The 27,169-nt window shown below is 42.9% G+C and overlaps 2 protein-coding genes across 5 annotated transcripts in view; one reads left to right on the forward strand and one right to left on the reverse strand.

Moving 5' to 3' along the window:
- Nucleotides 1-517: 517 nt before the first annotated feature.
- Nucleotides 518-26,519, forward strand: nt5e (5'-nucleotidase, ecto (CD73)). Its single transcript, XM_014204939.3, has 9 exons — nucleotides 518-947; nucleotides 10,329-10,551; nucleotides 11,041-11,229; nucleotides 12,335-12,532; nucleotides 17,337-17,491; nucleotides 17,583-17,691; nucleotides 17,907-18,056; nucleotides 22,320-22,520; nucleotides 22,924-26,519. Exons 1-9 carry the CDS (start codon nucleotides 615-617, stop codon nucleotides 23,088-23,090), a joined length of 1,725 nt encoding a protein of 574 aa, XP_014060414.1. The 5' UTR covers nucleotides 518-614; the 3' UTR covers nucleotides 23,091-26,519.
- LOC106607698 (sorting nexin-14) overlaps nucleotides 24,365-27,169 on the reverse strand; it is a 32,381-nt gene continuing 29,576 nt past the window's right edge. For all 4 annotated transcript variants that reach the window (XM_014204937.3, XM_014204936.3, XM_014204934.3 and 1 more), the window contains 5 exons: nucleotides 25,962-26,126; nucleotides 25,596-25,691; nucleotides 24,840-24,931; nucleotides 24,664-24,720; nucleotides 24,365-24,514 (listed from right to left, as the gene is read on the reverse strand). In XM_014204937.3, the coding sequence (XP_014060412.3) occupies nucleotides 24,470-24,514; nucleotides 24,664-24,720; nucleotides 24,840-24,931; nucleotides 25,596-25,691; nucleotides 25,962-26,126 (455 nt within the window). In that variant the 3' untranslated portion in view covers nucleotides 24,365-24,469. The remainder of the gene's footprint in view (nucleotides 24,515-24,663; nucleotides 24,721-24,839; nucleotides 24,932-25,595; nucleotides 25,692-25,961; nucleotides 26,127-27,169) is intronic.

The raw sequence follows: 27,169 nt of genomic DNA on the forward strand, positions 1-27,169 counted from the left end.
TGTAGTTGAGACGAAGAGGCTTGTGGTGTTAGTGTTTGTTTGGAACAGCAGACTTAATTGAAAAGAAATAAGGACTGTCAATTTTTGTTTGTTTACATTTACAGTAACACTAACAGAAGTTCTAAAATGTTGAAAAGAAAACACTGATGGGGTTTTACTTGTTAATCATGTGTTCTTTTCTCACAGGGGGATTGAAATTAAGGGGGGAGAAGTGTTATAGTGTGGACACTATATAAATAATTACATTGAATATGTTATTGTATTTACCTGCAATAGAGTATGATTACTATTCATGTGTTCAAGGTTATTATTGGCATTGGCCTTGACCTTTCCCATTTGATGTCATCACCCAGAGTTGTAACTGGGCTGTATCACTTTGCTGTGTTTGTACATGGCTGTACACCTTTTATTTATTAGGTTAAAAGTAATATTGAATTGCGTGTGGGCATTCCTTGTCAAGTTACCACACACTGTAAACACCTAAACCAACCAAAGCTATGTAAATTATATGCTACGATTGGAGAAGAACACCCCTTCTTGTGTCCACGCCTTCTGGTGCAGTCAATGTACGGGTGAACGTCTGTGTTCTAATACAGTGCGCTGTCAATGACAAGATGGGAGTGAGTGAATCTATGAAGTGTCTTTTATTCTACCTCTGCATCTGTAGTCATGTTTCTACTGTGGACGCGTGGGAACTCACCCTGCTTCATACCAACGACGTCCACGCAAGGGTTGAGGAGACGAGCAACAGTTACGGCAAATGCACCAAGCCTCCGTGTTTTGCCGGTGTGGCAAGGAGGTTTACGAAAATACAGGAGATCCGGAGCCGAGAGAAGAACGTGATGCTGCTGGACGCAGGCGACCAATTTCAGGGAACCGTTTGGTTTAATGTATATAAGGGAGCCGAGGCTGCCTATTTTATGAATAAACTTGGCTACGATGCGATGGTAAGCAGTTTACATCATTCCAGTAGAATATTAATGTGGGCGACTGTATCATTTCATGACGGAGGATGCTCTCTGGGTGATCACATTTCAAATACCCAAATGCGGAACAACAGGATGATTAGGCACGACATTCTCCGTACCACTATTTCAAAATAGGCCATCATCACTGCCAATCGTGAATGATAATTCTTCACGTTTTACGGTGAAACGTGCAAACTGCATGGGAATATCTGCATTTAGAATTTGTGAGCAAATTAGAGCAGATGGTTTTAAACTTCCAGTATTTTATTTCAGTAAAAGCACATCCTGCTCAGTGACGCGCGCTGTTAAGTTTTGGCCATATATATATATATTTCAGCTATCTAGCTAACCATCCTAAAATCTCATAACAAATGAGGTGGTGTTTTTGGTGTAACAGTAACGTTATACTATGCTGTTATGTTTGTATCCGATATGTAGAATACTAATGAATCATTATGATATTCCAAGACATTGATTCAGCTTTGATCAAACTTTACTAAAGGACCACTATTGTGAGAAGTGGCGGTGCGACGCTAACCCTGCTCAGCTGTTTTGAACTAGCTAATTGAAGCGCACCAAGACAAGCCTACTCAAATACCTCGGGCAACATTTGGTGACGCAGAATCTTGACCACATGTGTGGCTGTTTTATGAAAATCTAGAAATATGTGGCCAAGGAAACATTTTCTGGTTGGTGTAAGGGAATGTAAAACAATTAGGAAATGATCCTTTTTAAAACGGGATTGAGTGAAGTTGCGGAAAATATGTTGAATGATCAACTAATTAGCTACCCTCTACCCTAACAAGTTTGAAGAAATTACCTTGTACACTATCTTTCAGTTACTTACTTCGGTAGCTCTTCGTCACAAGCACGCGTTTTGTAAGTATTATTGTTAGGCCTAACTGTCCTCTCCAAGCGTAGCTGGAATTTAGCCGCAGAATATCAGATCTCAACAACGATTGGAAAAGTCTCTAACGCAGCCTTTCTTAGAGTATGGGTCGCGGACCTGTTAATGGTGGGTCGCGACGTGTCAGAGTACATGTATCATTATTTAGTGAATTGATTTGGCCAAGTGCAACTGCGGAATTTGTTCAGTGCAGTGCGCTCACTGCTTAGCAGCGGTCTCTGCTCAGTTTGGCAGCTGCGGGTGTGCTTCTCGGTTTACCAGTTCTTTTTTCCTGGAGTTTTCTTGAAGATCACTCAGCGCTGTCGTTCAACAGCAGATGATGCGCTGTCAGCCACTGACTCAGTGATGCCAATTTAGCAACTTTTCAGACTACCCTGGAAACTTTTTTTTTTTTAAACAGCACCTAGCAACAAATGTAGCTACTTTTAGCAACTTTTGAAAAGTGACTCAAACGCTAAAATGCACGCATTTTCCATCTAAATGACAAAAACGATTTTCTTTGTCACGACACACGTGCCTGGCTGCAAAAGTGCATTGTGAGTGACGTCTACAGCAGGCCAGCAGCAATTTCAGTAAATTGCAAATCATTGTTGGCTGACTGCAGCAGCAGTTGTAGAGGTTCGACGAGCCAAACCCAATGAATATAGTTGGTCACGAATGTTTGATCTTGAACAGAAATTACAACATCAATCAACAGGTCTCAATCAAAATTGTACAGCCAGAAGTACAGAAAAGAGTGGGAGTTTGTACCTGAACAAACGTCAAATCGTATTTTTTGCGGAGATGGCCAGTCAATTTGAGTAATGTTATTGTGTATCTACAAAATAACGCAGTTTTACTTTATCACGCAATGACATCACAACGTCATTTTGAAACTTTTAGCAACAAATCATCCTGCCTCTAGCAATTTACCCTGAAAATGAGTTGGCAACACTGCACTGACTTGTCATTCCCACTCGCCAAATGGACTCACGCTAGCAACAAGTTATGACTGAGCTCAATCGTCATGAAAAGCCAATACACCGATGTTTCTTTCTTTCATACAAACTGAGAATTAACGAGGAGCTCCCTCAATGTGATTTGTGCGGGGAAGTGCTTAGTAACCTAATTAGTTAATCATAATGGAACAAATTCCTGTAACGACACGTCCAGACCAAACATCCACAGCATGGCGGTATACCTAGGGAATTCTTTCAGAACAGGGCAGAATGCTTCAGGAAACAGTGTTTCGACAGTGGAAAAGTAAGTCAGCTAGCAAGGCATTGTTGTCATTTTATAAAAGGTGATGATAAGCAGAAATAAGGGAGTACTATCTCAGTAGTATATGTGAGTTTCTCTTTCAAACAATCCTCTGGCCTTGTACACAGCTAATAGCTAACGTTAGGCAAAGCAAGTTAGCTAGCTACTGATAGTTCAACCCTAAGTAACAGTACAGATGAAGATGAAAAGTGATCGGGCCTACTGTACATCTTGCTGTAGAAATTATTGTTGAAAACAAGTCTAGGTTGGAACCGTTGCTGTCAAAATACAAGTCATTTTTATTCTGAACTGGAATAAACTGATTGAAGCAAGATACTTTGAGGCAAACACACAGTTCTGGGTTGTTCTACAGCAGGAAGCTGTCTCCTGCCTAACTGAGAACGCACTAGATGTTCTGGTCCTGTTTGGCTCCACATACCTATGTCAGTCAGGGTTCTCAACATGACCAGTACCACATCCTTATGATATATTTAAGCAATATATGGCCAATATACAATATGTGGTATATGGCAAATATACCATGGCTAAGGGCTGTTCTCAAACACGACAGTGCCTGGATACAGCCCTTAGCCATATACCACAAACCCCCAAGGTGCCTTATTGCTATTATAAACTGGTTACTAATGTAATTAGAGCAGTAAAAATACATGTTTTGTCATACCAGTGGTATATGGTCTGTTATACCACAGCTGTCAGCCAATCAGCATTCAGCGCTGGAACCACCCAGTTTCTAAATATTTTTATAAGCGCAATGTGACTGCAAGAGACGGGTTGGAATGTTGAATGAAATACAGGGCAAATTGACCTCTTCTCAATTGTTTTTTCTTGCTCAACAAACTTGCATTAGTAGTAATTTAAGGAAACACTTGTTTTGAAAAACTGAGTTGATTTTATCATTCTTTTTGTGAGTGTACATTTCTAAAGAGCTAATTATACAGCCCTCTGAATTTATCTGCTGTTGGCCTACTCAGTCCAAGTTTCATGTTTGTACTGAGGAAAATACAATTTGACAGGACTGTGTTAAATGACGGCTGTCATTTTGGTCTCAGAACGTTGATGAATTGTTCAGGAATCACTTGGGAAATGATTTGCGATTCACATGCTGTAATATGTTTTTATATTTTGTATTCATTATTTTTTGTGGAATTCAATTTGTTGATAAAATGTTTGATTGTGGGATGTGGGACAAAGGGCCAAAATGCGGGAATGTCTTACACAAGCCGAGAGAAGTGGTCACCCGTGGTGCTGGTCTTTGAGCTTTACACGCTTTTAATAATATTAGACCTTTAAAACATTGTAAACATATTTTTCCCATACAATATTGCATGATGGTTAGGCTTGGATATATTTGTTTTTTTCCAATCATACTGTATCTAAGACAGTTTACTAGTGGAGATCAATTAGCACTTTTAACCAACTAAACTCTTAGGCCCAGTGCAGTCAACTGCGATGTGTTTTACACATATTTCCACACTATGAGGTTGGAATAATATTGTGAAAATGATGGTAATCCCCTTTCAGTGTAAGAGCTGTTTGAAAAGGCTGCCTGACATTTCTGCCAGTTTTGGTGGGATGGAGTTTTGGCCATCCATGGTGACATCACCCTGCGGTAAATCAGTTAATAGACCAATAAAAAAGAGTTATAAACCCCTGACAATAAAAGCTAATTTTCAGTTTTTCCCTACCCACTCAGACCACTGCCAGACAGTCCTAGCAAAATTCTTGCTTGAGAAATTGCCCTTTGCTAAGATGCTATTTTTGTTTATTTTAGACCATTTTAATTGAAAACAATCACTGTAAGGTACTTAATTGTTACCCAGAAATGATTTAATAATGACATAAAAACAGCTGCATTGGACCTTTTTGTCATGATTTTAAATTTGAGCATCATTATTTCTAAACTCAGCAAAAAAAGAAACGTCCTTTTTCAGGACCCTGAAATTCTTAAAAATCCAAATAACTTCACAGATCTTCATTGTAAAGGGTTTAAACACTGTTTCCCATGCTTGTTCAACGAACCATAAACAATTAATGAACATGCACCTGTGGAATGGTAGTTAAGACACTAACAGCTTACAGACGGTAGGCAATTAAGGTCACAGTTATGAAAACTTAGGACACTAAAGAGGCCTTTCTACTGACTCTGAAAAACACTACTGACTCTGAAAAAGAAAGATGCCCAGGGTCCCTGCTCATCTGCGTGAATGTGCCTTAGGCATGCTGCAAGGAGGCATGAGGACTGCAGATGTGGCCAGGGCAATAAATTGCAATGTCCGTACTGTGAGACGCCTAAGACAGCGCTACAGGGAGACAGGACGGACATCGTCCTCGCAGTGGCAGACCACATGTAACAACACCTGCACAGGATCGGTACATCCAAACGTCACACCTGCGGGACAGATACAGGATGGCAACAACAACTGCCCAAGTTACACCAGGAACGCACAATCCCTCCATCAGTTCTCAGACTTTCCGCAATATGCTGAGAGGCTGGACTCAGTGCTTGTAGGCCTGTTGTAAGGCAGGTCCTCACCAGACATCACCCGCAACAACGTCGCCTATGGGCACAAACCCACCATCGATGGACCAGACAGGACTGGCAAAAAGTGCTCTTCACTGACGAGTCGCGGTTTTATCTGAATGAGCGTTACACCGAGGCCTGTACTCTGGAGCGGGATCGATTTGGAGGTGGAGGGTCTGTCATGGTCTGGGGTGGTGTGTCAGCATCATCGGACTGAGCTAGTTGTCATTGTAGGCAATCTCAACGCTGTGCGTTACAGGGAAGACATCCTCTTCCCTCACGTGGTACCCTTCCTGCAGGCTCATCCTGACATGACCCTCCAGCATGACAATGCCACCAGCCATACTGCTCGTTCTGTGCGTGATTTCCTGCAAGACAGGAATGTCAGTATTCTGCCATGGCCAGCGAAGAGCCCGGATCTCAATCCCATTGAGCACGTCTGGGACCTGTTGGATCGTAGGGTGAGGGCTAGGGTCATTCCCCCCAGAAATGTCCGGGAACTTGCCTGTGCCTTGGTGGAAGAGTGGGGTAACATCTCACAGCAAGAACTGGCAAATCTGGTGCAGTCGACAAGGAGGAGATGCACTGCAGTACTTAATGCAGCTGGTGGCCACACCAGATACTGACTGTTACTTTTGATTTTGACCCCCCCTTTGTTCAGGGACACATTATTCCATTTCTGTTGGGCACAGGTCTGTGGAACTTGTTCAGTTTGTCTCAGTTGTTGAATCTTGTAATGTTGATACAAATATTTACACATGTTAAGTTTGCTGAAAGTAAACACAGTTGACAGTGAGAGGACGTTTCTTTTTTTGCTGAGTTTATATAGCCTACACCAGGGATTCCCAACCTGCAGAGCTTCCCTCCTGTAGGTTTTCTGCTCCAACCCCAGTTGAGTTTATCAACCAGCTAATTATTAGTATCAGGTGTGCTTAATTAGGGTTGGAGTAAAAACCTAGGTTGCTTTCCAAACATTTAAAAGACACCCCCTATCCCCTCAGCCCTCAAATTAAGTGGACACTTCTGATGACGTTTCATGACGTTTGAAGAGTACACCGCTCGCAAGTGGCGAGGAAGGAAGGAATTATTTTTAAATGGACCACCCTTGGTCGGAAATTCGTCACGCGTTCATCCCTCTGTGTTTTCAGCCACTGGTAACTTGCGCTACAGTCAATTATGAGTGCATGTCTACTTATATTAAATATATAATTATTAATATATCTATGATAACTAGCAAATTAATTAGCTAACTGACGTTAGCCTGCCCAGTTGGAACTTCTGAAGAAGGAAAATTGTTTTATTTCTACACTTTCCAAAAGATAACCAAACAAAAACAAACCTTTTCCATAGTAGCAACATTTCTAACTTATTGGCATTCGTTTTTACTTACACTTGCATGTTGACTTCTCCATTGATGTTGTTTTTAAGTTTTCGCAGACATTTCTTAGCGGATATACAATTGTCGCGTATTGAATTATGGGGCGTTTCAGGCCCGGAGTGAACATAATTGTACACTCGCAAAGCCGACTGAAAACGAGGGCTGAGGAGCTTACGTTGCAAACTTCCCTTGCTTGGCTAATCATTTGGACCACCCTCCAAGATGGCGATGGAGATTCCCCCAAGGGCATAAGGCGAGAGTAAGTGGGTGTGTCTTAAGTGTTTGGACCACAGCCCTATAGGACGTTAGTTTTCCAGGAACAGGGTTGGAGAGCCCTGGCCTACACGTTCTCATTTTGAACTTCTAACGCGGGTGGGATGGGTGTGACTTTGTGACTTTAATGCAGGGAAACTTAAATCAGTTTTACCAGCATGTCACATGTGCACCCAGAGGAAAAAGAACTCTAGACCACCTTTACTCCACACACAGAGATGCATACAAAGCTCTCTCCCGCCCTCCATTTGGAAAATCTGACCATAATTCTATCCTGATTCCTGTTTACAAGCAAAAACTAAAGCAGGAAGTACCAGTGACTCACTCAATACGGAAGTGATCAGATGATGTGGATGCTACACTACAGGACTGTTTTGCATAAATTCTACACATGGGTGGTCCCGGGAATCAACAAGTGCGTCGTCCCCACAGTGACTGTACGTACATAACCCAACTAGAAGCCATGGATTACAGGAAACATCCGCATCGAGCTAAAGGCTATAGCTGCCACTTTCAAGGAGCGGGACACTAATCCGGACAATTATAAGAAATCCCACTACGCCCTCAGATGAACCATCAAACAGGCAAAGTGTCAATACAGGATTAAGATTGAATCTTACTACACCGGCTCTGACGCTTGTCGGATGTGGCAGGGCTTGAAAACTATTAAGGACTACAAAGGGAAATCCAGATGCGAGCTGCCCAGTGACACGAACCTATCAGACGAGCTAAATGCCTTTTATGCTCGCTTCGAGGCAAGCAACACTGAAGCATGCATGAGAGCACCAGCTGTTCCGGACGACTGTGTGATAAGACTCTCGGTAGCCGATGTGAGCAAGACCTTCAAACAGGTCAGCATTCACAAAGCTGCGGGGGCAGAAGCATTACCAGGACGTGTACTCAAAGCATGCGCGGACCAACTGGCAAGTGTCTTCATTGACATTTTCAACCTCTCCCTGACCGAGTCTGTAATACCTACATGTTTCAAGCAGACCACCATAGTCCCTGTGCCCAAGGAAGTGAAGGTAACCTGCCTAAATGATTACCACCCCGTAGCACTCATGTCGGTAGCCTTGAAGTGCTTTGAAAGGTTGGTCATGGCTCACATCAACAGCATCCTCCCGGATACCCTAGAACCACTCCAATTCGCATACCGCCCCAACAGATCCACAGATGACACAATCGCAATCGCACTCCACACTTTCCCACCTGGACAAAAGGAACACCTATGTGAGAATGCTGTTCATTGACTACAGCTCAGCGGTCAACACCATAGTGGCCACAAAGCTCATCACTAAGCAAGGACCCTGGGACTAAACACCTCCCTCTTCAACTGGATCCGGGACTTCCTGACGGTCCGCCCACAGGTGATAAGGGTAGGCAACAACACGTCTGCCACGCTGATCCTCAGTACTGGGGCCCCTCCTGTACTCCCTGTTCACCCACGACTGTGTGGCCAAGCACGACTCCAACACCATCATTAAGTTTGCTGACGACATAACAGTGGTAGGCCTGATCACCGATAACGATGAGACAGCCTATAGGGAGGAGGTCAGAGAACTGGCAGTGTGTTGCCAGGACAGCAACCTCTTCCTCAATGTGAGCAAGACAAAGGAGCTGATCGTGGACTACAGGAAAAGGCGAGCCGAACAGGCCCACATTCTCATTGACGGGGCTGTAGTGGAGCAGGTTGAGAGCTTCAAGTTCCTTGGTGTCCACATCACCAATGAACTATCATGATCCAAACATACCAAGACAGTCATGAAGAGGGCACAACAAAACCTTTTTCACCTCAGGAGACTGAAAAGACTTGGCATGGGACCCCAGATCCTCAAAGTTCTACAGCTGCACCATCGAGAGCATCCTGACCAGTTGCATCACCGCCTGGAATGACAACTGCTCGGCATCTGACCGAAAAGGCGCTACAGAGGGTAGTGCGTACGGCCCAGTACATCACTGGGGCCAAGCTTCCTGCCATCCAGGACCTATATAATAGGCGGTGTCAGAGGAAAGCCCATAAAATTGTCAGACTCCAGTCACCCAAGTCATAGACTGTTTTCTCTGCTACCACACGGCAAGCGGTACCGGAGCGCCAAGTCTAGGACCAAAAGGCTCCTTAACAGCTTCTACCCCCAAGCCATAAGACTGCTGAACAATTAATCAAATGGCCACCAGACTATTTACATTGACCCCCCCCCCCCCCCCCCCCCCCCCAATTTGTTTTGTACATTGCTGCTACACTGACTTGGTTACAGTACCCCCTATATATAGCCTTGTTATTGTTATTTTGTTACTTTTTAACATTTATTTTTTACTTTAGTTTATTTGGTAAATATTTTCTTAACTCTTCTTGAACTGTAGGCATTTCACGGTAAGGTCTACACTTGTTGTATTCGGCGCATGTGACAAAGTTTGATTTGATTTAATTATCAGGTAGAACAGAAAACCAGCAGGCTCCGGACCTCATAGGGTAAGAGTTGAGTACCCTGCGCTATACAGTGCACTACGTTTGACCAGGGCCTTTTTTGTTAAAAGTAGTACACTATAAAGAGAATAAGAACAGGGTGCCATTTGGGATGCACCTTGGTGTGTAGAGATATATTTTCCGTTGGGCCTTTAGGGATAGGGTACTCCGCGGTGTATTCATCTGTGACGTACAAGGGACAAGTAGCCTGGAGCAAGGTGTCAACGTAGTGGACAAGACTAGTCCAGACAAAGGTCTTCAATTCTCAGTGTGACACTGGCTGGAAATAATTGAAGCCATATTCATAATATGGTCAGGAAGCCTACCCCAGGAGGATGCTAATTAGTCATGTATAAAACAAATAATAGAGTTCTTTTTTCTTTCCATCGGTTGTTTGTGGACATGCACTTACGTAGCAATTAGATGAAGAAAAACATTAGATAAACTCATCTAAAATGGACTTGGCAGCACAATAACACCAGAACAGTATGGTTGGTTGAACATTGTTAATCGGGAAATATTGTGGTTGACCTTTGCCTTTGTTTGTAACTTTATAGGCTCTGGGGAATCATGAGTTTGACAATAACGTGGAGGGACTTATCAAGCCATTTCTCCAGGAGGTGAAATGCACAGTCCTCAGTGCTAACATCAAAGCAGATGACACACTTGCCCCACACATCAGCGGTCTTTATTTCCCATATAAGATATTTGATGTCGGCTCTCAGAAAGTGGGCGTGGTTGGATACACTTCAAAGGAAACACCTGCCCTGTCACAAACCGGTACAATTATGTTTTGACTTGATTGAAGTTTTAGCTTCTCTACATCCTCCTTCCTCCCCCCCTCTCTTAATGTATCTTCCTTCTCTCCTCAATCCTTTTATTCTCCCTCTATTCAGCTTCATATTCATGCATTCACTCCTCTCCTCCTACTCTCGTCACAATAATCCATGTTGATCGCTCTGTCCAGGTTGCTTCATGTTTGCTTCCAATATTTACACTATGATTTTAATAATGCCTTCCTCTAGATCAGGGTTTCTCAGACTCGGTCGTCGGGACCGCAAGTGGTGCACGTTTAGTTTTTTGCCATAGCACTACACAGCTGATTCAAATAATGAACTAATTGCCAAGCTTTGATCATTTGAATCAGCCGTGTAGTGTTAGGGCAAAAAACTAAATGTGCACCACTTGGGGTCCTGAGGACCGAGTTTGGGAAACATTTGAATAATTTCCCTGATATAAAATGTATTTTTGTTCCTCATTCTGTTGCAGGACCTAACTTAGTGTTTGAGGATGAGATTGATGCCCTTCAGCCCCAGGTCGACAAACTCATCACCCTGGGGGTCAACAAGATCATTGCCCTCGGTCACTCTGGCTTCGTTACGGACAAAGAAATAGCCAAAAGGGTGAAGGGTGTGGATGTGGTCATTGGAGGACACAGCAACACATTTCTGTACACAGGTACGGTATGCATTGTTTACCACAGAGTACTTTTGTTTAACACTTACAATTATAGTAATTTCATCTGCCAGCCAGGGCTCTCTCTGAGCTTGGGGACGAGGTTACAATCATAGTAGAGATTGTATTTCATCCAAACACCATCTTTTTAACTGTCATAAGTTTTTGTAAGGAATTGTGGAACCTACCATGAAGCGATCCAACCATGAAATCAAGTAACAAAAAACAGACTGGAAATATAATTGGAAGCATCAGCGGTCTCACTCTAACCACAGCACCAAAGAAACTCCAAAACAACAACAACAGCATGTTTTATGTCCAACCAAAGCACATACATTCTGCCTTCAGTCCTGAAGGAAGAAGGCTTACTAATAGCTCAACCAACAACCACACCATGCTGTTTTTGCCACACAGGCAGTATATTACTTTATGCCTCAGCAGCTCTTGGTCTGTGATTTGAGGCCATCCACATCCATAATTAGTGCAATATCAAAAAGCTGGAACAATGAGTATCTGCCACCTGTCTTACCTGATGCCGATCCTGGCCTTTTGTTTTTCGTGCGTCCCAAATGGCACTGCCTACAAAGAGATTAGGGTGCCATTTGGGATGTAGCCCCAGTTTAGCTTGTGCTCTGCTGAGCTTTTTCCACAACAGCAGCCATGATTCATATTGGTTAGAATCAGTCTACTGGCTGGTTCCCATGCTTGCAAGTTCAGTACCTATGCTATGCTGCTTCTTTTTTTTTTTAAAGAGAGGACTCTGTGATGGCTATAAGGATTCCCTTTGATGTGAGGCCTACACTTTAGAACAGTTCACTAAACCACAAACAGTAAGCCCTGTGTTTAGTAATTCCGGCTGTAAAGTCAGTGTAGTTCAGGCTGATGTGGTGGGAAAGTAAGAACATAAGAATCCAAGAAGTCTATGGCCTAGATTCATTCCATTATACAGCTGCTAATTGAAACCCAGTCTATATCTTAATGCATTCATACAGTTATTTAGGTGTTGTTTAATTGCTAGGCTGTTTTCTTAAGCATGATTGCAATGCAACTGATGATTGATATAGAAATCATTCATTCATTCCATTGTTTACATTCACTGTTTCGATAGGAGAGAAACCTTCCTCTGAGGTTCCGGCAGGTCCTTATCCCGTCATGGTGAAATCAGAGGATGGGCGGGACGTCCCTGTGGTGCAGGCCTTTGCTTTTGGGAAATATCTGGGTTACCTCAAGGTGACATTTGATGAGGCTGGCAATGTGGTCCAGTCTACAGGCAACCCCATCCTGCTGGACAGCTCTGTACCAGAGGGTGAGTACAGTACTACTGAGTAACATGAGGTGAAGTTGCCAGTAAGTGTGTCTTAAATGGCACCCTATTCTCTACAGTATATAGTCCACTACTTTTGAACAGAGCCTTATAGGCCCTTATCAAAAGTAGTATAGGAAATAGGGTGCCATTTCGGACCTACACAGTGAAATGGACTTCCGATTACATCAACAGTGCTGCTGTTATCTTATCACTTGTTAAGTAAGTGTAAAAATAACAAGTTTGGTTTTCTTGACTCTGTATAGCATGGTGATACTGTTCTATGAACATTACTGTGGATACATACCATTGTTGACCTTTTACTTCAGGCTTTTATTTCATATTTACTAATTCAATGAGAATGCGTTTCACTGTGTCTGAAGCATGAGTTCACTGTTACCAATCTGCTACTTATTAGAATTGTAACGTGAATACTACGTCAGTTTCAGTACCACTATCAGTATCATTTTTATTCATATATATAAAAGTATTCAACTTCATATAGTAGGGTCGTTCCACGAATTTAGTGCCTTTTGCGTCCCTTTAATATGTCTATCTCCGATAAGCTACCCAGGAAAAGACTGAAAATAGCCCATATTAATATATGTAGCCATAGAAATAAGGTTCATGAAATCAATAACTTGCTAACGTCAGATAACATTCATATATTAGCCATTTCTGAGACTCACTTAGATAATTAATTTGATGCATCAGTAGCAAAACAAGGATATAACATTTATAGAAGAGACATAAATGCTTATGGGGAGGAGTTGCTGTATATATTCAGAGCCATATCCCTTTAATGCTTAGAGAAGATCTTATGTCAAGTGTTATTGAAGTGTTGTGGTTGCAGGTTCACTTGGCACATCTAAAGCCTTTTCTTTTGGGGTGTTGCTATAGGCCACCAAGTGCTAACAGTCAGTATCTAAATAATGTGTGTGAAATGCTTGATAGTGTATGTAAACAGAGACGTCTACTTTCTTGGGGACCTGAATATTGACTGGTTTTCATCAAGCTGTCCGCTCAAGAGGAGGCTTCTTGCTGTAACCAGTGCCTGTAATCTGGTTCAGGTTATTAATCAACCTACCAGGGTGTTTACAAACACCACAGGAACAAGATCATCCACATGTATCGATCACATTTTTACTAATGATGTAGAACTTTGTTCTAAAGCTATATCCGTACCCATTGGATGCAGTGATCACAATATAGTGGCTATATCCAGGAAAGCCAAAGTTTCAACAGCTGGGCCTAAAATGGTGTATAAGAGATAATACAAAAGATTTTGCTGTGACTCTTATGTGGATAATGTTAGAAATATTTGTTTGTCTGATGTGATTAATGAGGAGCATCCAGATGCTGCACTTGATGAATTTATGAAATTACTTCCAGTTATTGATAAATATGCACCTGTTAAGAAAACTGACTGGTAGAACTGTGATGGCTCTGTGGGTTGATGAGGAATTGAAAAACTATGGTTGAAAGAGATGGGGCAAAAGGAGTGGCTAATAAGTCTGGCTGTACATCTGACTGGCTTACTTACTGCAAATTGAGAAATGATATGACTAAACTCAACAAAAATAAGAAACTATTATGAAGCCAAGATGAATGATGGAAAAAACTGGAGTACTTTAAATGAAATTATGGGCAGAAAGACATTCAACTCCATCTTCCATTGAATCAGATGGCTTATTCATCACAAAACCATTTGATGTTGCCAATTATTTTAATGATTATTTCATTGACAAAGTGGGCGAACTTAGGCAGGAAAAGCCCACGACAAACAGTGAGCAATTATATTCATGTATAACAAAAACAAATGGAAGAAAAGCAGTGCAAGTGTGGGAGAGGTGGAAAAATTAACTATCAATAATGACAAACCTCCTGGCATTGACAACTTAGATGGAAAGCTACGGAGGATGGTAGCTGACTCTATAGCCACTCCTATCTGTCATATTTTTCATCTGAGCCTAGAGGAAAGTATTTGTCCTCAGGCCTGGAGGGAAGCCAAAGTAATTCCGCAACCCAAGAGTGGTAAAGCGGCCTTGACCGGTTCTAACAGCAGACCTATAGGCTTGCTGCCAGCTCTTAGCAAACTGTTGGAAAAAATAGTGTTTGACCAAATATAATGCTATTTCTCTGTAAACAAATTAACAACAGACTTTCATTATGCTTATAGAGAAGGGCACTCAACATGTACTGCACTGACACAAGTGACTGATGTTTGAAAGAAATTGCTAAGAAGATTGTGGGAGCTGTACTGTTAGATTTCAGTGCAGCCTTTGATATTATTGACCATAACCTGTTGAGAACTTAAGTGCTATGGCTTTTCAACCTCAGCTCTGAATCCACAATATGGCAATCTATCTAATGGAACTCGAAGGGTTTTCTTTAATGGAAGCGTCTCTAATGTCAAGCATGTAAAGTGTGGTGTACCGCAGGGCAGCTCTCTAGGACCTCTACGCTTTTCTATTTTTACCATTGACCTGCCACTGGCATTAAACAAAGCATGTGTCTCCATGTATGCTGATGATTCAACCATATATGCATCAGCAACCACAGCTAATGAAATTACTGAAACCCTTAGAGTTGCAGTCTGTTTTGGAATGGGTGGCCAGTAATAAACTGGTCCTGAACATCTCTAAAACTAAGAGCACTGTATTTGGTACAAATCATTCCTTAAGTGCTAGACCTCAGCTGAATCTGATAATCCATGGTGTGGCTGTTGAGGAGCTAATATTAATACTATGCATGCCAGTCTCTCTCGGCTAAGAGTTGAGGAGAGACTGACTGCATCTCTTCTTATAAGAAACATTGTGTTGAATCCCAAATTGTTTGCATAGTCAATTTACACAAAGCTCTGACACACACTTATCCCACCAGACATGCCACAAGGGGTCTTTTCAGTCCCCAAATCCAGAACAAATTAAAGAAAACGTACAGTATTATATAGGGCCCTTACTCCATGGAACTTCCTTCCATCTCATATTGCTCAAATAAAACAGAAAACCTGCCCAACGCCTCTCCCTTATTTGACCTAGATATTGTGTGTATGCTTTGATATGTAGGCTACGTGTGCCTTTTTAAAAAATGTATGTAGTTCTGTCCATGAGCTGTTCTTGTCTAATGATCTGTATTATGTTTTGTGTGGACCCTAGGAAGAGTAGCTGCTGCTTTTGCAACAGCTAATGGGGATCCTAATAAAATACCTTGATTAAAGTAGAAATTGTGCACCAATATTGAATTTTAAAAGCCTGTTCTGTTAAATGAAGTGCACTTTAATATAGACACATGGAGAATTCAATAAAAAAAAATTATGAATAAAGGCTTGCTAAAGTGCCAAAATTCAGCATCCGTCAAACCTGTCACTTCTAGGAAGATTTTAATCCACTGTCTCCAAGTTTCACCATCATTGTAAAGCCCTAGGTATTTTTCGACAGTCACTTCGGAAGATTACTATTTATTTCACGTGATTAGTGATTAATTTACATCTGACCCTTATTTTAAGGTGATCTGAACTCTCGTTTAAAAAGGTGAAACTATTCCATTGAACATCTAATAGTCAAATCACATAGTAAAAGCAGGTGAGCAAGTTCTCTTTTTGGCCATTTTCTGGTGGAAAACTGAGCGGGTCAAGCATAACACGTCAACCTAGTTACCCAGCTAGCACAGTGGATCTGGGCCGATTCCGGCTGAGAGTCAGACTCGGCCGATATCTTGTGGCCTGAGTCTGGGCCGCCTTCGGCAGTATTACTTATGGTTAGGATGCAGGGATTTGAACTCGGGCTGATTACAGTGTGAGTTATCTGGCCCAACTGTATTACTTGGGTCTCGGGCCGATTGGGGCTACTCTCTGGCAGATGATTACACGGGCTGCTTTATATAAATAACATTTCAACAGAAAAATAAATATATTCTCAATGTTTGATCAAAAAATACATATTAATTTCTTTAAGAGTCCTGTTTAAGTAGTAGTTTGATACTTTGTGCAAGGCAATTGATAAGCATTAACTTTGTGGCTGGAGCCTCCCGAGTGGGGGAGCGGTCTAAGACACTGCATTGCCACAGATGCTAGTTCGATACCCGTGCCGGCCACGACCGGGAGAGCCATGAGGCAACGCACAATTGGCCCAGAGTCGTCCGAGTTAGGGGAGGGTTTGGCCGGCCGGGATGTCCTTGTCCCATCGTGCTGTAGCGACTCCTGTGGCGGGCCAGGCGCATGCACGCTGACACGGTCACCAGGTGTACGGTGTTTCCTCCGACATACTTTTTCTTTTGGGTGGATGGGTATAATTTGTATGCATAAAATGTATAATAGTAATTTTGTATACATTCATTTAAATTTGCATCAGGCCGCTTCTGGGGGAATTCTGGTAAGATGCCGGCAAAGTTGACTGAATTCCAGTAGATGGAAATGGCCGATGTACTTGGGCCAATTCTGGGCAGTCATTCATTTTGATTCCGGGCCAAGTCCAACACCCAATTCTGGGCCGACTCAATCAGTTACAGCCCCCCAGAAGAGGTCTAGTTTTTTTTATTTTCATTGCTAGCTGTTTTAAATCTGTCTGTTTTGTGAAGCTTGCATTCAATTGCCACTCCCTGTTGCACACAAGCTTCCATTCCCCGTGTCACGAGTTTCTTTATCATTGGCACTTACAATAGTCATTTTATTTAACCTCTTGAGATGGGGAAAACATGTCATTTAAAAATGTATCATGAACGAATGTTAAATTGAGGTGAAATCAAGTTACACTTCTCAAAAGGCACCGATTTAACCCAGTAACTGCATATGATTTCCTCTTGTCAGACCCCAGTATTCTTGCTGACGTAAATGAGTGGAAAAAGGCCCTAGCAAATTACTCCTCTCAGTATGTGGGGGAGACCCTGGTGTATCTCAATGGAACGTTTGAAGAATGCAGGTTCCGAGAGTGCAACCTGGGAAACCTAATTTGCGACGCTATGGTGAGTTAGGAGTACCCAGGACAGCTACCCAAACCTGGTACCTTTCGGTCAGTCTGTAGCCAACTGATGAAATCCTGTTGTTTTGCTGTAGGTACACCACAACATTAAATATGCAGATGAGCTTCAGTGGAACCATGTCAGCTCCTGCATCATCCAAGGGGGATCAATACGGTCATCCATAGATGAACGCAGCCGAAATGGTATGTATGCCTTTTATGGGGCTGTTTCCCGGATACAGATTAAGATTAATCCTGGACAACAGCAGAATTCTATGGAGATTCTCCATTGAGCTTCTGTTTTTTGTTGTTGTCCAGGACTGGGCTTAATCTGTGTCCAGGAAACTAGCCTTGTGTGTTTGCCATTTCTGGGGGTTTTTCCCCTCAATGTGGAAACTGAGTGAAATGTATTTTGTTAGGTTCCATCACAATGGAAGACCTGATTACTGTGTTGCCATTTGGAGGCACCTATGATCTTGTGCAGCTGAAGGGCTCCACTCTGAGGAAAGCTTTTGAGCACTCTGTCAGGAGATATGGAGGGAACACAGGGGAATTCCTTCAAGTATCAGGTATCAGTCTTTCATTTTCATTGGTAAAGAGGGTCATAATGTGACCTAAACCAGTTGACATCAGGCACTTGTCTCCAGCTATCTATCCCCAAGAACCTGTGCACCTACATTTTTTTTATTTAACCAGGTAGGCTAGTTGAGAACAAGTTCTCATTTGCAACTGCGACCTGTCCAAGATAAAGCATAGCAATTCGACACATACAACAACACAGTTACACATGGAATAAACAAAACATAGTCAATAATACAGTAGAAAAAAGAAAGTCTATATACAGTGAGTGCAAATGAGGTAAGTTAAGGCAATATAGGCCATGGTGGCGAAGTAATTACAATATAGCAATTAAACACTGGAATGGTAGATGTGCAGAAGATGAATGTGCAAGTAGAGATACAGGGGTGCAAAGGAGCAAGATAAATAAAATACAGTATGGGGATGAGGTAGATAGATGGGCTATGTGCAGTGATCTGTGAGCTGCTCTGACAGCTGGTGCTTAAAGCTAGTGAGGGAGATATGAGTCTCCAGCTTCAGTGATTTTTGCAGTTCGTTCCAGTCATTGGCAGCAGAGAACTGGGAGGAAAGGCGACCAAAGGAGGAATTGGCTTTGGGGCTGACCAGTGAAATATATCTGCTGGAGCGCGTGCTACGAGTGGGTGCTGCTATGGTGACCAGTGAGCTGAGATAAGGCGGGGCTTTACCTAGCAGAGACATGTAGATAACCTGTAGCCAATGGGTTTGGCGACGAGTATGAAGCGAGGGCCAACCAACGAGAGCATACAGGTCGCAGTGGGTAGTGTATGGGGCTTTGGTGACAAAACGGATGGCACTGTGATAGACTGCATCCAATTTGTTGAGTAGAGTGTTGAAGGCTATTTTATAGATGACATCGCCGAAGTCGAGGATCGGTTGGATGGCCAGTTTTACGTGGGTACATTTGGCAGCATGAGTGAAGGATGCTTTGTTGCGATATAGGAAGCCGATTCTAGATTTAATTTTGGATTGGAGATGCTTAATGTGAGTCTGAAAGGAGAGTTTACAGTCTAACCAGACACCCAGGTATTTGTAGTTGTCCACGTATTCTAAGTCAGAGCCGTCCAGAGTAGTGATGCTGGACGGGCAGGCAGGTGCGGGCAGTGATCGATTGAATAGCATGCATTTAGTTTTACTTGCATTTAAGAGCAGTTGGAGGCCACAAAAGGAGAGTTGTATGGCATTGAAGCTCGTCTGGAGGTTAGTTAAGTGTCCAAAGAGGGGCCAGAAGTATACAGAATGGTGTCGTCTGCGTAGAGGTGGATCAGAGAATCACCAGCAGCAAGAGCGACATCATTGATGTATACAGAGAAGAGAGTCGGCTCGAGAATTGAACCCTGTGGCACCCCCATAGACTGCCAGAGGTCCGGACAACAGGCCCTCCGATTTGACACACTGAACTCTATCAGAGAAGTAGTTGGTAAACCAGGCGAGGCAATCATTTGAGAAACCAAGGCTGTTGAGTCTGCCAATAAGAATGTGGTGATTGACAGAGTCGAAAGCCTTGGCCAGGTCGATGAATACGGCTGCACAGTAATGTCTCTTATCAATGGCGGTTATGTCGTTTTGGACCTTGCGCGTGGCTGAGGTGCACCCATGACCAGCTCTGAAACCAGATTGCATAGCGGAGAAGGTACGGTGGGATTCGAAATGGTCAGTAATCTGTTTGGGGGCTTTGGCGGGTAGTTGACCGGGGTAGGGGTAGCCAGGTGGAAAGCATGGCCGGCCGTAGAGAAATGCTTATTGAAATTCTCAATTATAGTGGATTTATCGGTGGTGACAGAGTTTCCGATCCTCAGTGCAGTGGGCAGCTGGGAGGAGGTGCTCTTATTCTCCATGGACTTTACAGTGTCCCAGAACTTTGAGTTTGTACTACAGGATGCAAATTCCTGTTTGAAAAAGCTAGCCTTAGCTTTCCTAACTTCCCTGAAAAGTTGCATATCACGGGGGCTATTCGATGCTAATGCAGAACGCCACAGGATGTTTTTGTGCTGGTCAAGGGCAGACAGGTCTGGAGTGAACCAAGGACTATATCTATTCCTACATTTTTTGAATGGGGCATGCTTATTTAAGATGGTGAGGAAGGCACTTTTAAAGAATAACCAGGCGTCCTCTACTGACATCAATATCATTCCAGGATACCCCGGCCAGGTCGACTCACAGAAGTGTTTTAGGGAGCGTTTGACAGTGATGAGGTGGTCGTTTGGTCGCAGACCCATTACGGATGCAGGCAATGAGGCAGTGATCGCTGAGATCTTGGTTGAAAACAGCAGAGGTGTATTTAGAGGGCGAGTTAGTTAGGATGATATCTGAGGGTGCCCGTGTTTACAGATTTTGGGTTGTACCTGCTAGGTTCATTGATAATGTGTGAGATTGAGGGCATCAAGCTTAGATTGTAGGATGGCCGGGGTGTTAAGCATGTCCCAGTTTAGGTCACCTAGTAGCACGAGCTCAGAAGATAGATGGGGGGGGCAATCAATTCACATATGGTGTCGAGGGCACAGCTGGGTGCAGAGGGAGGTCTATAGCAAGCGGCAAGAGTGAGACTTGTTTCTGGAAAGGTGAATTTTTAGAAGTAGAAGCTCGAATTGTTTGGGTACAGACTTGGATAGTAATACAGAACTCTGCAGGCTCTTTGCAGTAGATTGCAACACCACCCCCTTTGGCAATTCTATCTTGGCGGAAAATATTATAGTTAGGGATGGAGATTTCAGGGTTTTTGGTGGTTTTCCTAAGCCAGGATTCAGACACGGCTAAGACATCCGGGTTGGCAGAGTGTGCTAAAGCAGTGAGTAAAACAAACTTCGGGAGTAGGCTTCTAATGTTAACATGCATGAAACCAAGGCTTTTACGGTTACAGAAGTGAACAAATGAGAGCACCTGGGGAGTGGGGAGTACAGCTAAACAAACTGGCTGTCTAGCACGTTCGGAACAGAGTAAAAGGAGCAGGTTTCTGGGCACGATAGCATAGATTCAAGGCATTGTGTACAGGCAAAGGTAGGATGTGAGTACATTTGAGGTAAACCTAGGCATTGAGTAATGAGAGAGATATAGTCTCTAGAGACGTTAACCAGGTGATGTCATCGCATATGAAGGAGGTGGAACATGGTTGGTTAAGGCATATTGAGCAGGGCTAGAGGCTCTACAGTGAAATAAGACAGTAATCACTAACCAGGACAGTAATGGACGAGGCATGCGTAGCCAAGTGAACATGAGTCCAGTAAGTGGTTGGGCTGGCTGGGGACACGGCGATTCAGACAGTTAGCAGGCCGGTGCAAACAAGCTGGCAGATTAGCAGACCGGGGCTAGCAGATTAGCAGACCGGGGCTAGCAGATTAGCAGACCGGGGCTAGCAAGGTAGCAGATTAGCAGATCGGGCAAGCAAGCTAGCAGATTAGCCTTTGGGAAACATCGCGATAGAGGTAAGTCTGTTTTTGCCTTTGTGCGGTGACGTCGATAGACCAGTCGTAGATTAGTAGGGTTCCAAGTAGCTCTAGGTAGCTAGCAGGCCGCGGTTAGCAGAATGGGCCTTCAGCGGATGTCACGCCTGAGGGGCCTGTTGGAATCCTCGGGCAGATTATGTCGGTATTCCAGTCGTGGAGGATCAGCGGGGTTCCGTGCCCCGTACCGGCAGTAGAAGGGGTCCAGATATTGTAGCCCAGGAGCCCAAGCCGGGCTAGCTTCAGGCTAATTGGTGCTTGCTCCGGGATGGAAACGCGAGCCAGGAGAAGTCACCCGGGATTGCGGTTAGCTAGTTGCGAAGATCCAGATGAAAATGTTCAGTTTGCGGTAGGAATCCGGGGATATGGAGAGAAAAAAAAAATAGGTCCGTTATGCTCTGGTTTGAGTCGCGTTGTACGAACTGGCGAGAGCTCTCCGAGCTAAAGGTTAGCTAATGACCGCTAGCAGTGGTTTGACTGATAGCTGGTAGGTGGCTAGCTTCAGTTGAGGGATTCCAGATCCGAAGTAAATAGAAATACTTTAGAAAAAAAAAAAAACAGATCCACGCCACATTGGGTGAGGCGGGTTGCAGGAGAGTATTTAGAAGTTGAGGTTTAGGAAAATCTTTTAAAAAGATATGCAAGGGACACGACAAAGACGTCAGACTGCTACGCCATCTTGGATCAACATTGAATTTACTATCGTTTTGCTTTTCCCTCTTAGTCAAACTACATGGAGAGGAATGAGGACAAGTGTTTTGGACTGACTTTATTTCACTCCTATAATCCCAATAGGATTCCATGTAGAGTATGATATGTCAAGGCCCCCAGGGGAGCGTGCCAGGAGTATCAGTGTGCTCTGTACGAACTGCCGGGTGCCTGTCTATGAGCCACTGGACGACAGCAGACTATACAAGGTGGTCCTGCCCTCCTACCTGGTGGAAGGAGGAGACGGATTCTCCATGATCAAAGAGGAGAAGCTAAAACACGACAGTGGTGAGCTCACAGAATTGAATAGATTAGAACACTGGTTGTCTCCAATGGCACCCTATTCCCTGTATAGGGCACCAGGATTGGGGTCAATTCAGAAAGTAAACCAAATTCCACATTTTCCTCAAAGCATTAAAGTGTACTTCCTGAATTGTCTGCAATCTGAAATGTAATTGACCCCAACCCTGTAGTCCACTAGTCTTGACCAGAGCCCTGGTCAAAAGTAGTGCATAGGCCAGTGTGCCTTTTGGGACGCAGATAATGTATCTCTAGGGTTGAGCTCCTTTCTGCAGACTCATTACTTCCTTATGAACAGGAACCCCTTGAGCATTTTCTGTTGCACAACTATTACTTATCAGATAAATTGTTGGTTAACTGGTTCATGGGGATTGAAAATAGTTTCTTACAGGTGACATGGACATTTCGGTGGTGGCCAGCTACATTACTGAGAGGAAGAAGGTGCATCCAGCTGTAGAAGGACGTATCAAGATTTCCAACTCAAATTCAGGAGGATCTGGACACACAACTCTGTTAATCCTGATAGGGCTGGTGATAGCTCTGTCTAGGAGCCTATGAGATCCCTGCCTGCAACGCTAGCTCGCCATTGGACGTGTTCTTCCCAGCATCCAAGGGAAGAGCTCAACTCTAGTTAGTCTAGTGAGAGTACAAATTTTAAGGACACTGGTGAAATATCCATTAACAATGCGCTTAGATATTTCTATATAAATATGGCAGCTTGATATGCACTGTAAATGACACACTGGACATCTCCAGACAGGTTTTGCTTTGTCAAGTCTCATGTGAAGTAACTGCTGTCAAGCTCTTGCTCAGAAATTCTGTTTATATAATAGTACCAACATAAGCAAACTTCAACAGAGGTGGAAACAGATGACCACTGTCTGTTTTAATGTGTGCACTGGGCAGAGTATGCTTGCTTAACCAGCATTAGTTTATGGGAGAAGATATACAAACAACGAGCTCTGTTTTAAAGCTCTTTGGGTCCAGAGAGGTATCTCGAAAGGAGATAAATGAGTTGGTGATCAACCTTCTGTAAATATTTATAGAATTCTTTACAGGGCAAATTAGCAACTTTTCTATGGTCATGAACGCTATACTACCGTTTTTTATATAGTATGGTCTAAAGTTGGTTAGCCTGTTTCAAATCCCCCTCTAATTCTAGAGAAATACAAAGAGGTCATGTAAATGGAGTTTTTGTCAGTTGTAAATAGCCTATGTGAAATGTCATGTTTTATATGTGGCTTAGTTGTGATGTTGAAATAAGCTTGGTAGCAGTACATTTAGACAGATGTGTCAATGTTTGTCTAGCAGATATTTCTGATGTGATTTAAAAGCTGATCTTGAACTGGCTCTCATGCAAAAAAAAGTACAATGCCTCATTCCATCTAATGTAGCGTTTCAAAAAGGAAACAATATGAAATCCCTCAGTAACTCAATTGTGTGAGTGGTGTGGCTCTCACCATTGATCAGAACTGTGTCTGGCTGGCACCAGTGGACTGGGAATGCACATGGTATTACCACGGAAAGTATCTCCTTTTCACAGTGGGAGAAACAAGACTCCAAGGGAGGGCAGATGCAGGACACAACCTCAATTTAGAAAACTGAGACACTGACTTTAAACTAGGATGTGAGAAACTAAACATGCCCCTAACCACAGGTCTAAGCTCAGCTTATTGCTCCAGCCTGCATCTCTGCTGTAAAAATACACAAATTAAACCATAGTTACCATACCCTCTGGATAACAGTCCTCTTACATTGACACATCAAGATGGACCTGGGTGCAGCCGGCAAGGAATTAATTAAGCCAGATAAAATGACATTTGACCACCCAGTAAAATCAATAAATATATTTTATTATTGTACATTGGAATGTCGATATATTCCCAGAGACATTGGAATTTGCATTGCACTTTTGCTCCAGGGAAGCGTGCTGTTATCTACATCCACTGGCTATTATCGGCCGATGGCTCTCTCTGTCCCTGCTGAATAGACAACATTATCACGGTATCTGCAGGAAGGTACACAAACTACATCCTGGTACCTTCCTACTTTATAAATAAGCGTGTCGTAAATGTCTAAATAGTTTGGAAAATACATGGTTGGCCTGTGTATCCGATTCTTAGGAATTTACCTTGCCGAGCTCTGGAAACAGTTCTTCGACAGCAATATCCATCAGAACGTAAGTCATCTGAGGGGCAGAGGACAGAAACGAGAGACAACAGATAATGCAAAACGAGAGAAAACAGAATGCACCATGAGACCTTGGCTGCAGAGAAAATTGTCTCATTGGTTGGCTTTCAGCTTTACCTGCTTGTTAAGAAGTGGCTGCTGAAAACCATCAAAGAGAAGCCTGATGCCCTCGTATTTGGCCTCCTGTCCGATGCACTTTTCCACAAAGTCTATGAGGTGAAAAGACAGAAAGACATCAATACAGTACAACTGAGGCCCACTTTATCCATAAAAACAACTATACCTTTGGCAGGTGATTCCATCAAATGATTACTATTTCCATGGATGATGCCATTGCACTTGTTCAACATGCAGCGTTTCTGCCAGGACATGCTTTCGAAAGTAGGACCAGGCTTCCAGAGATTAGAATGAAACTGATAATAAAATCAGGGAGTGTTCCAAATGGCACCCAATTCCCTTTATAGTGCACTACTTTTGACCAGGGCCCATAGGGGCATATGCACAGGCAAAGGGACTTATTGAAATGATGAAATTGAAAATATCTGGGCTTGGAGAAAACTATTCTCTGTGTCTGGATGTAATTTGTCAACACAATGTAACAAAAAGGAACTTGCTCGGTGGCTAATGAACTGTGGTTAAGACATGAATCCATCATGCTGAGAGCTAGATATCTTGTGTAGAGAGTGCATACTGGATCTGTGCAACAGTTGGAAGCAGATGAATATGGCAAAAGAATACTAGAGAAAATATCAGTTGTCAGCCAATGCTTGGTAGCCTGAGTTCCAGTCTGTTTGTATAATAATTTGGTGGGTGCTTATATTTTCTTATATCATGTGTGTCATGCCATGACCAGGCTAAAAGCTTGGGTCTAACCTGGCAAATAATTAATCATCTCTTCGAATGCCTTCTTGGCTCTTCTCTGCTTGTCTCCTGTAGCGAGTTCCTCACTGGTCTCACAGAACACAGCATCTAAGATTGGGCAGAAAACATCATCATGAGTCTGGGAGAAGTGGATCAAGGCAAGGCAATTACAGAACTTAATGGACAGGAATTCACAACAACAACATAGTGAGATTGGCTAAGCACTGAAGTGGAACAGCATATCTACAGTGATTGTGTGTATTTCCCCAAAACCCTTTGGTGGAGCCTTAAGAAGGAAATAGGAGGGGTCGGGGATCAAAAACAGTCAAAAGGTTTATAAAAGGAGGAAACATTACTGAAGCAAAACGCACACCGTACCTCTGAGCATGGTGACGAGAGAGACGACATGGTGCTCCTGCAGGATCATGTCCAGTTTGTGCTGGATGTAGTTATCCATGTAGGCCTCCAGCGTGTTCTTGAACAAGATCCGTCCCCCTGACAGGATGTGGTGCAACCAGTCTGGCATGTGGAACACCACTCGACCTGTCGGTCAAACAATCATTTCATGAAATGTATTTTGTTACATGGGCAGTTGTCACAAACACAGTCTCTCAACACAGCACCAAACACAATGAGAAGAATCATGGCTGGGTAACCGGTGTGGGTCTGACAGTCCTGACATGCAAACCTTCCTTCAACTAGCGCTGTGACGGTCACAATTCTGTTGGTACACTTGCTTGCATGAATATGGTTCTTAATAAAAAGCTATTTTAAAAAGCCATTACACTTTGTTATTATCATCATGCCCTTTCATTATTATTATTATTCAGGTTACTTATAAATATGAATCAACAAATTAAGAAATGCCAGGTTGGAGAGTGTGTCGCATTTTCGTATTGACAACATTAATGGAGACAAAATAAATATATATGCCTACTTTGTCCTTGTGTTGGCTTTTCTGCATACCATTTATTTTTATATACAGATCCTATTTTGATGCACAAAACGATTCAAATAAAGTCTGATGGGTTTTCTCCCACTTTTTCCGAAATATTCGCATAACGTCACAAACCCTGCTGCTGTCATTAGATGGCATTGGCATATGTTCTTCAAAGAGGATGCCGTAATGAGAAAAATGATGTAGCCTAAGCTGCAGAAAGTCAAATCAATCAAAGCAAATAGGCCTTTTACAAGATTAAATCATGACAGGAGTATTTGATTTTTATTAAAAGAGAGAGTCCAGATGGGCTACTTTAGGAAACTTTCTGAATGGGCATATAGGCCTATAGAGAGAATCAGCGAACTCGCACACCCCTGTTAAAGCACCTGCCACCTGTCTTTATATCTTTTAAATAACAAAAACAATTGCAATAATAAATACACGCAACATAGCCTATTTATTTACAAGAAGCAGGCTAGGTACTTCTATGCGTGCTTAGGCGCCCACGCTCCGTCAACATTAACAGGACAGAGAAACCAGACAAATGCTCATTGCTAACATGGTGCACGTAAACAATGGCATGAAATCAACCAAAACTTTATTCTGTAGCAAGTTCTGAACTCCGCAAGCAACGTTTCCACTCCGA

The sequence above is a fragment of the Salmo salar genome, chromosome 06 (genome assembly GCF_965601325.2).
Source record: "Salmo salar chromosome 06, fSalSal1, whole genome shotgun sequence".
Taxonomy (NCBI): domain Eukaryota; kingdom Metazoa; phylum Chordata; class Actinopteri; order Salmoniformes; family Salmonidae; genus Salmo; species Salmo salar.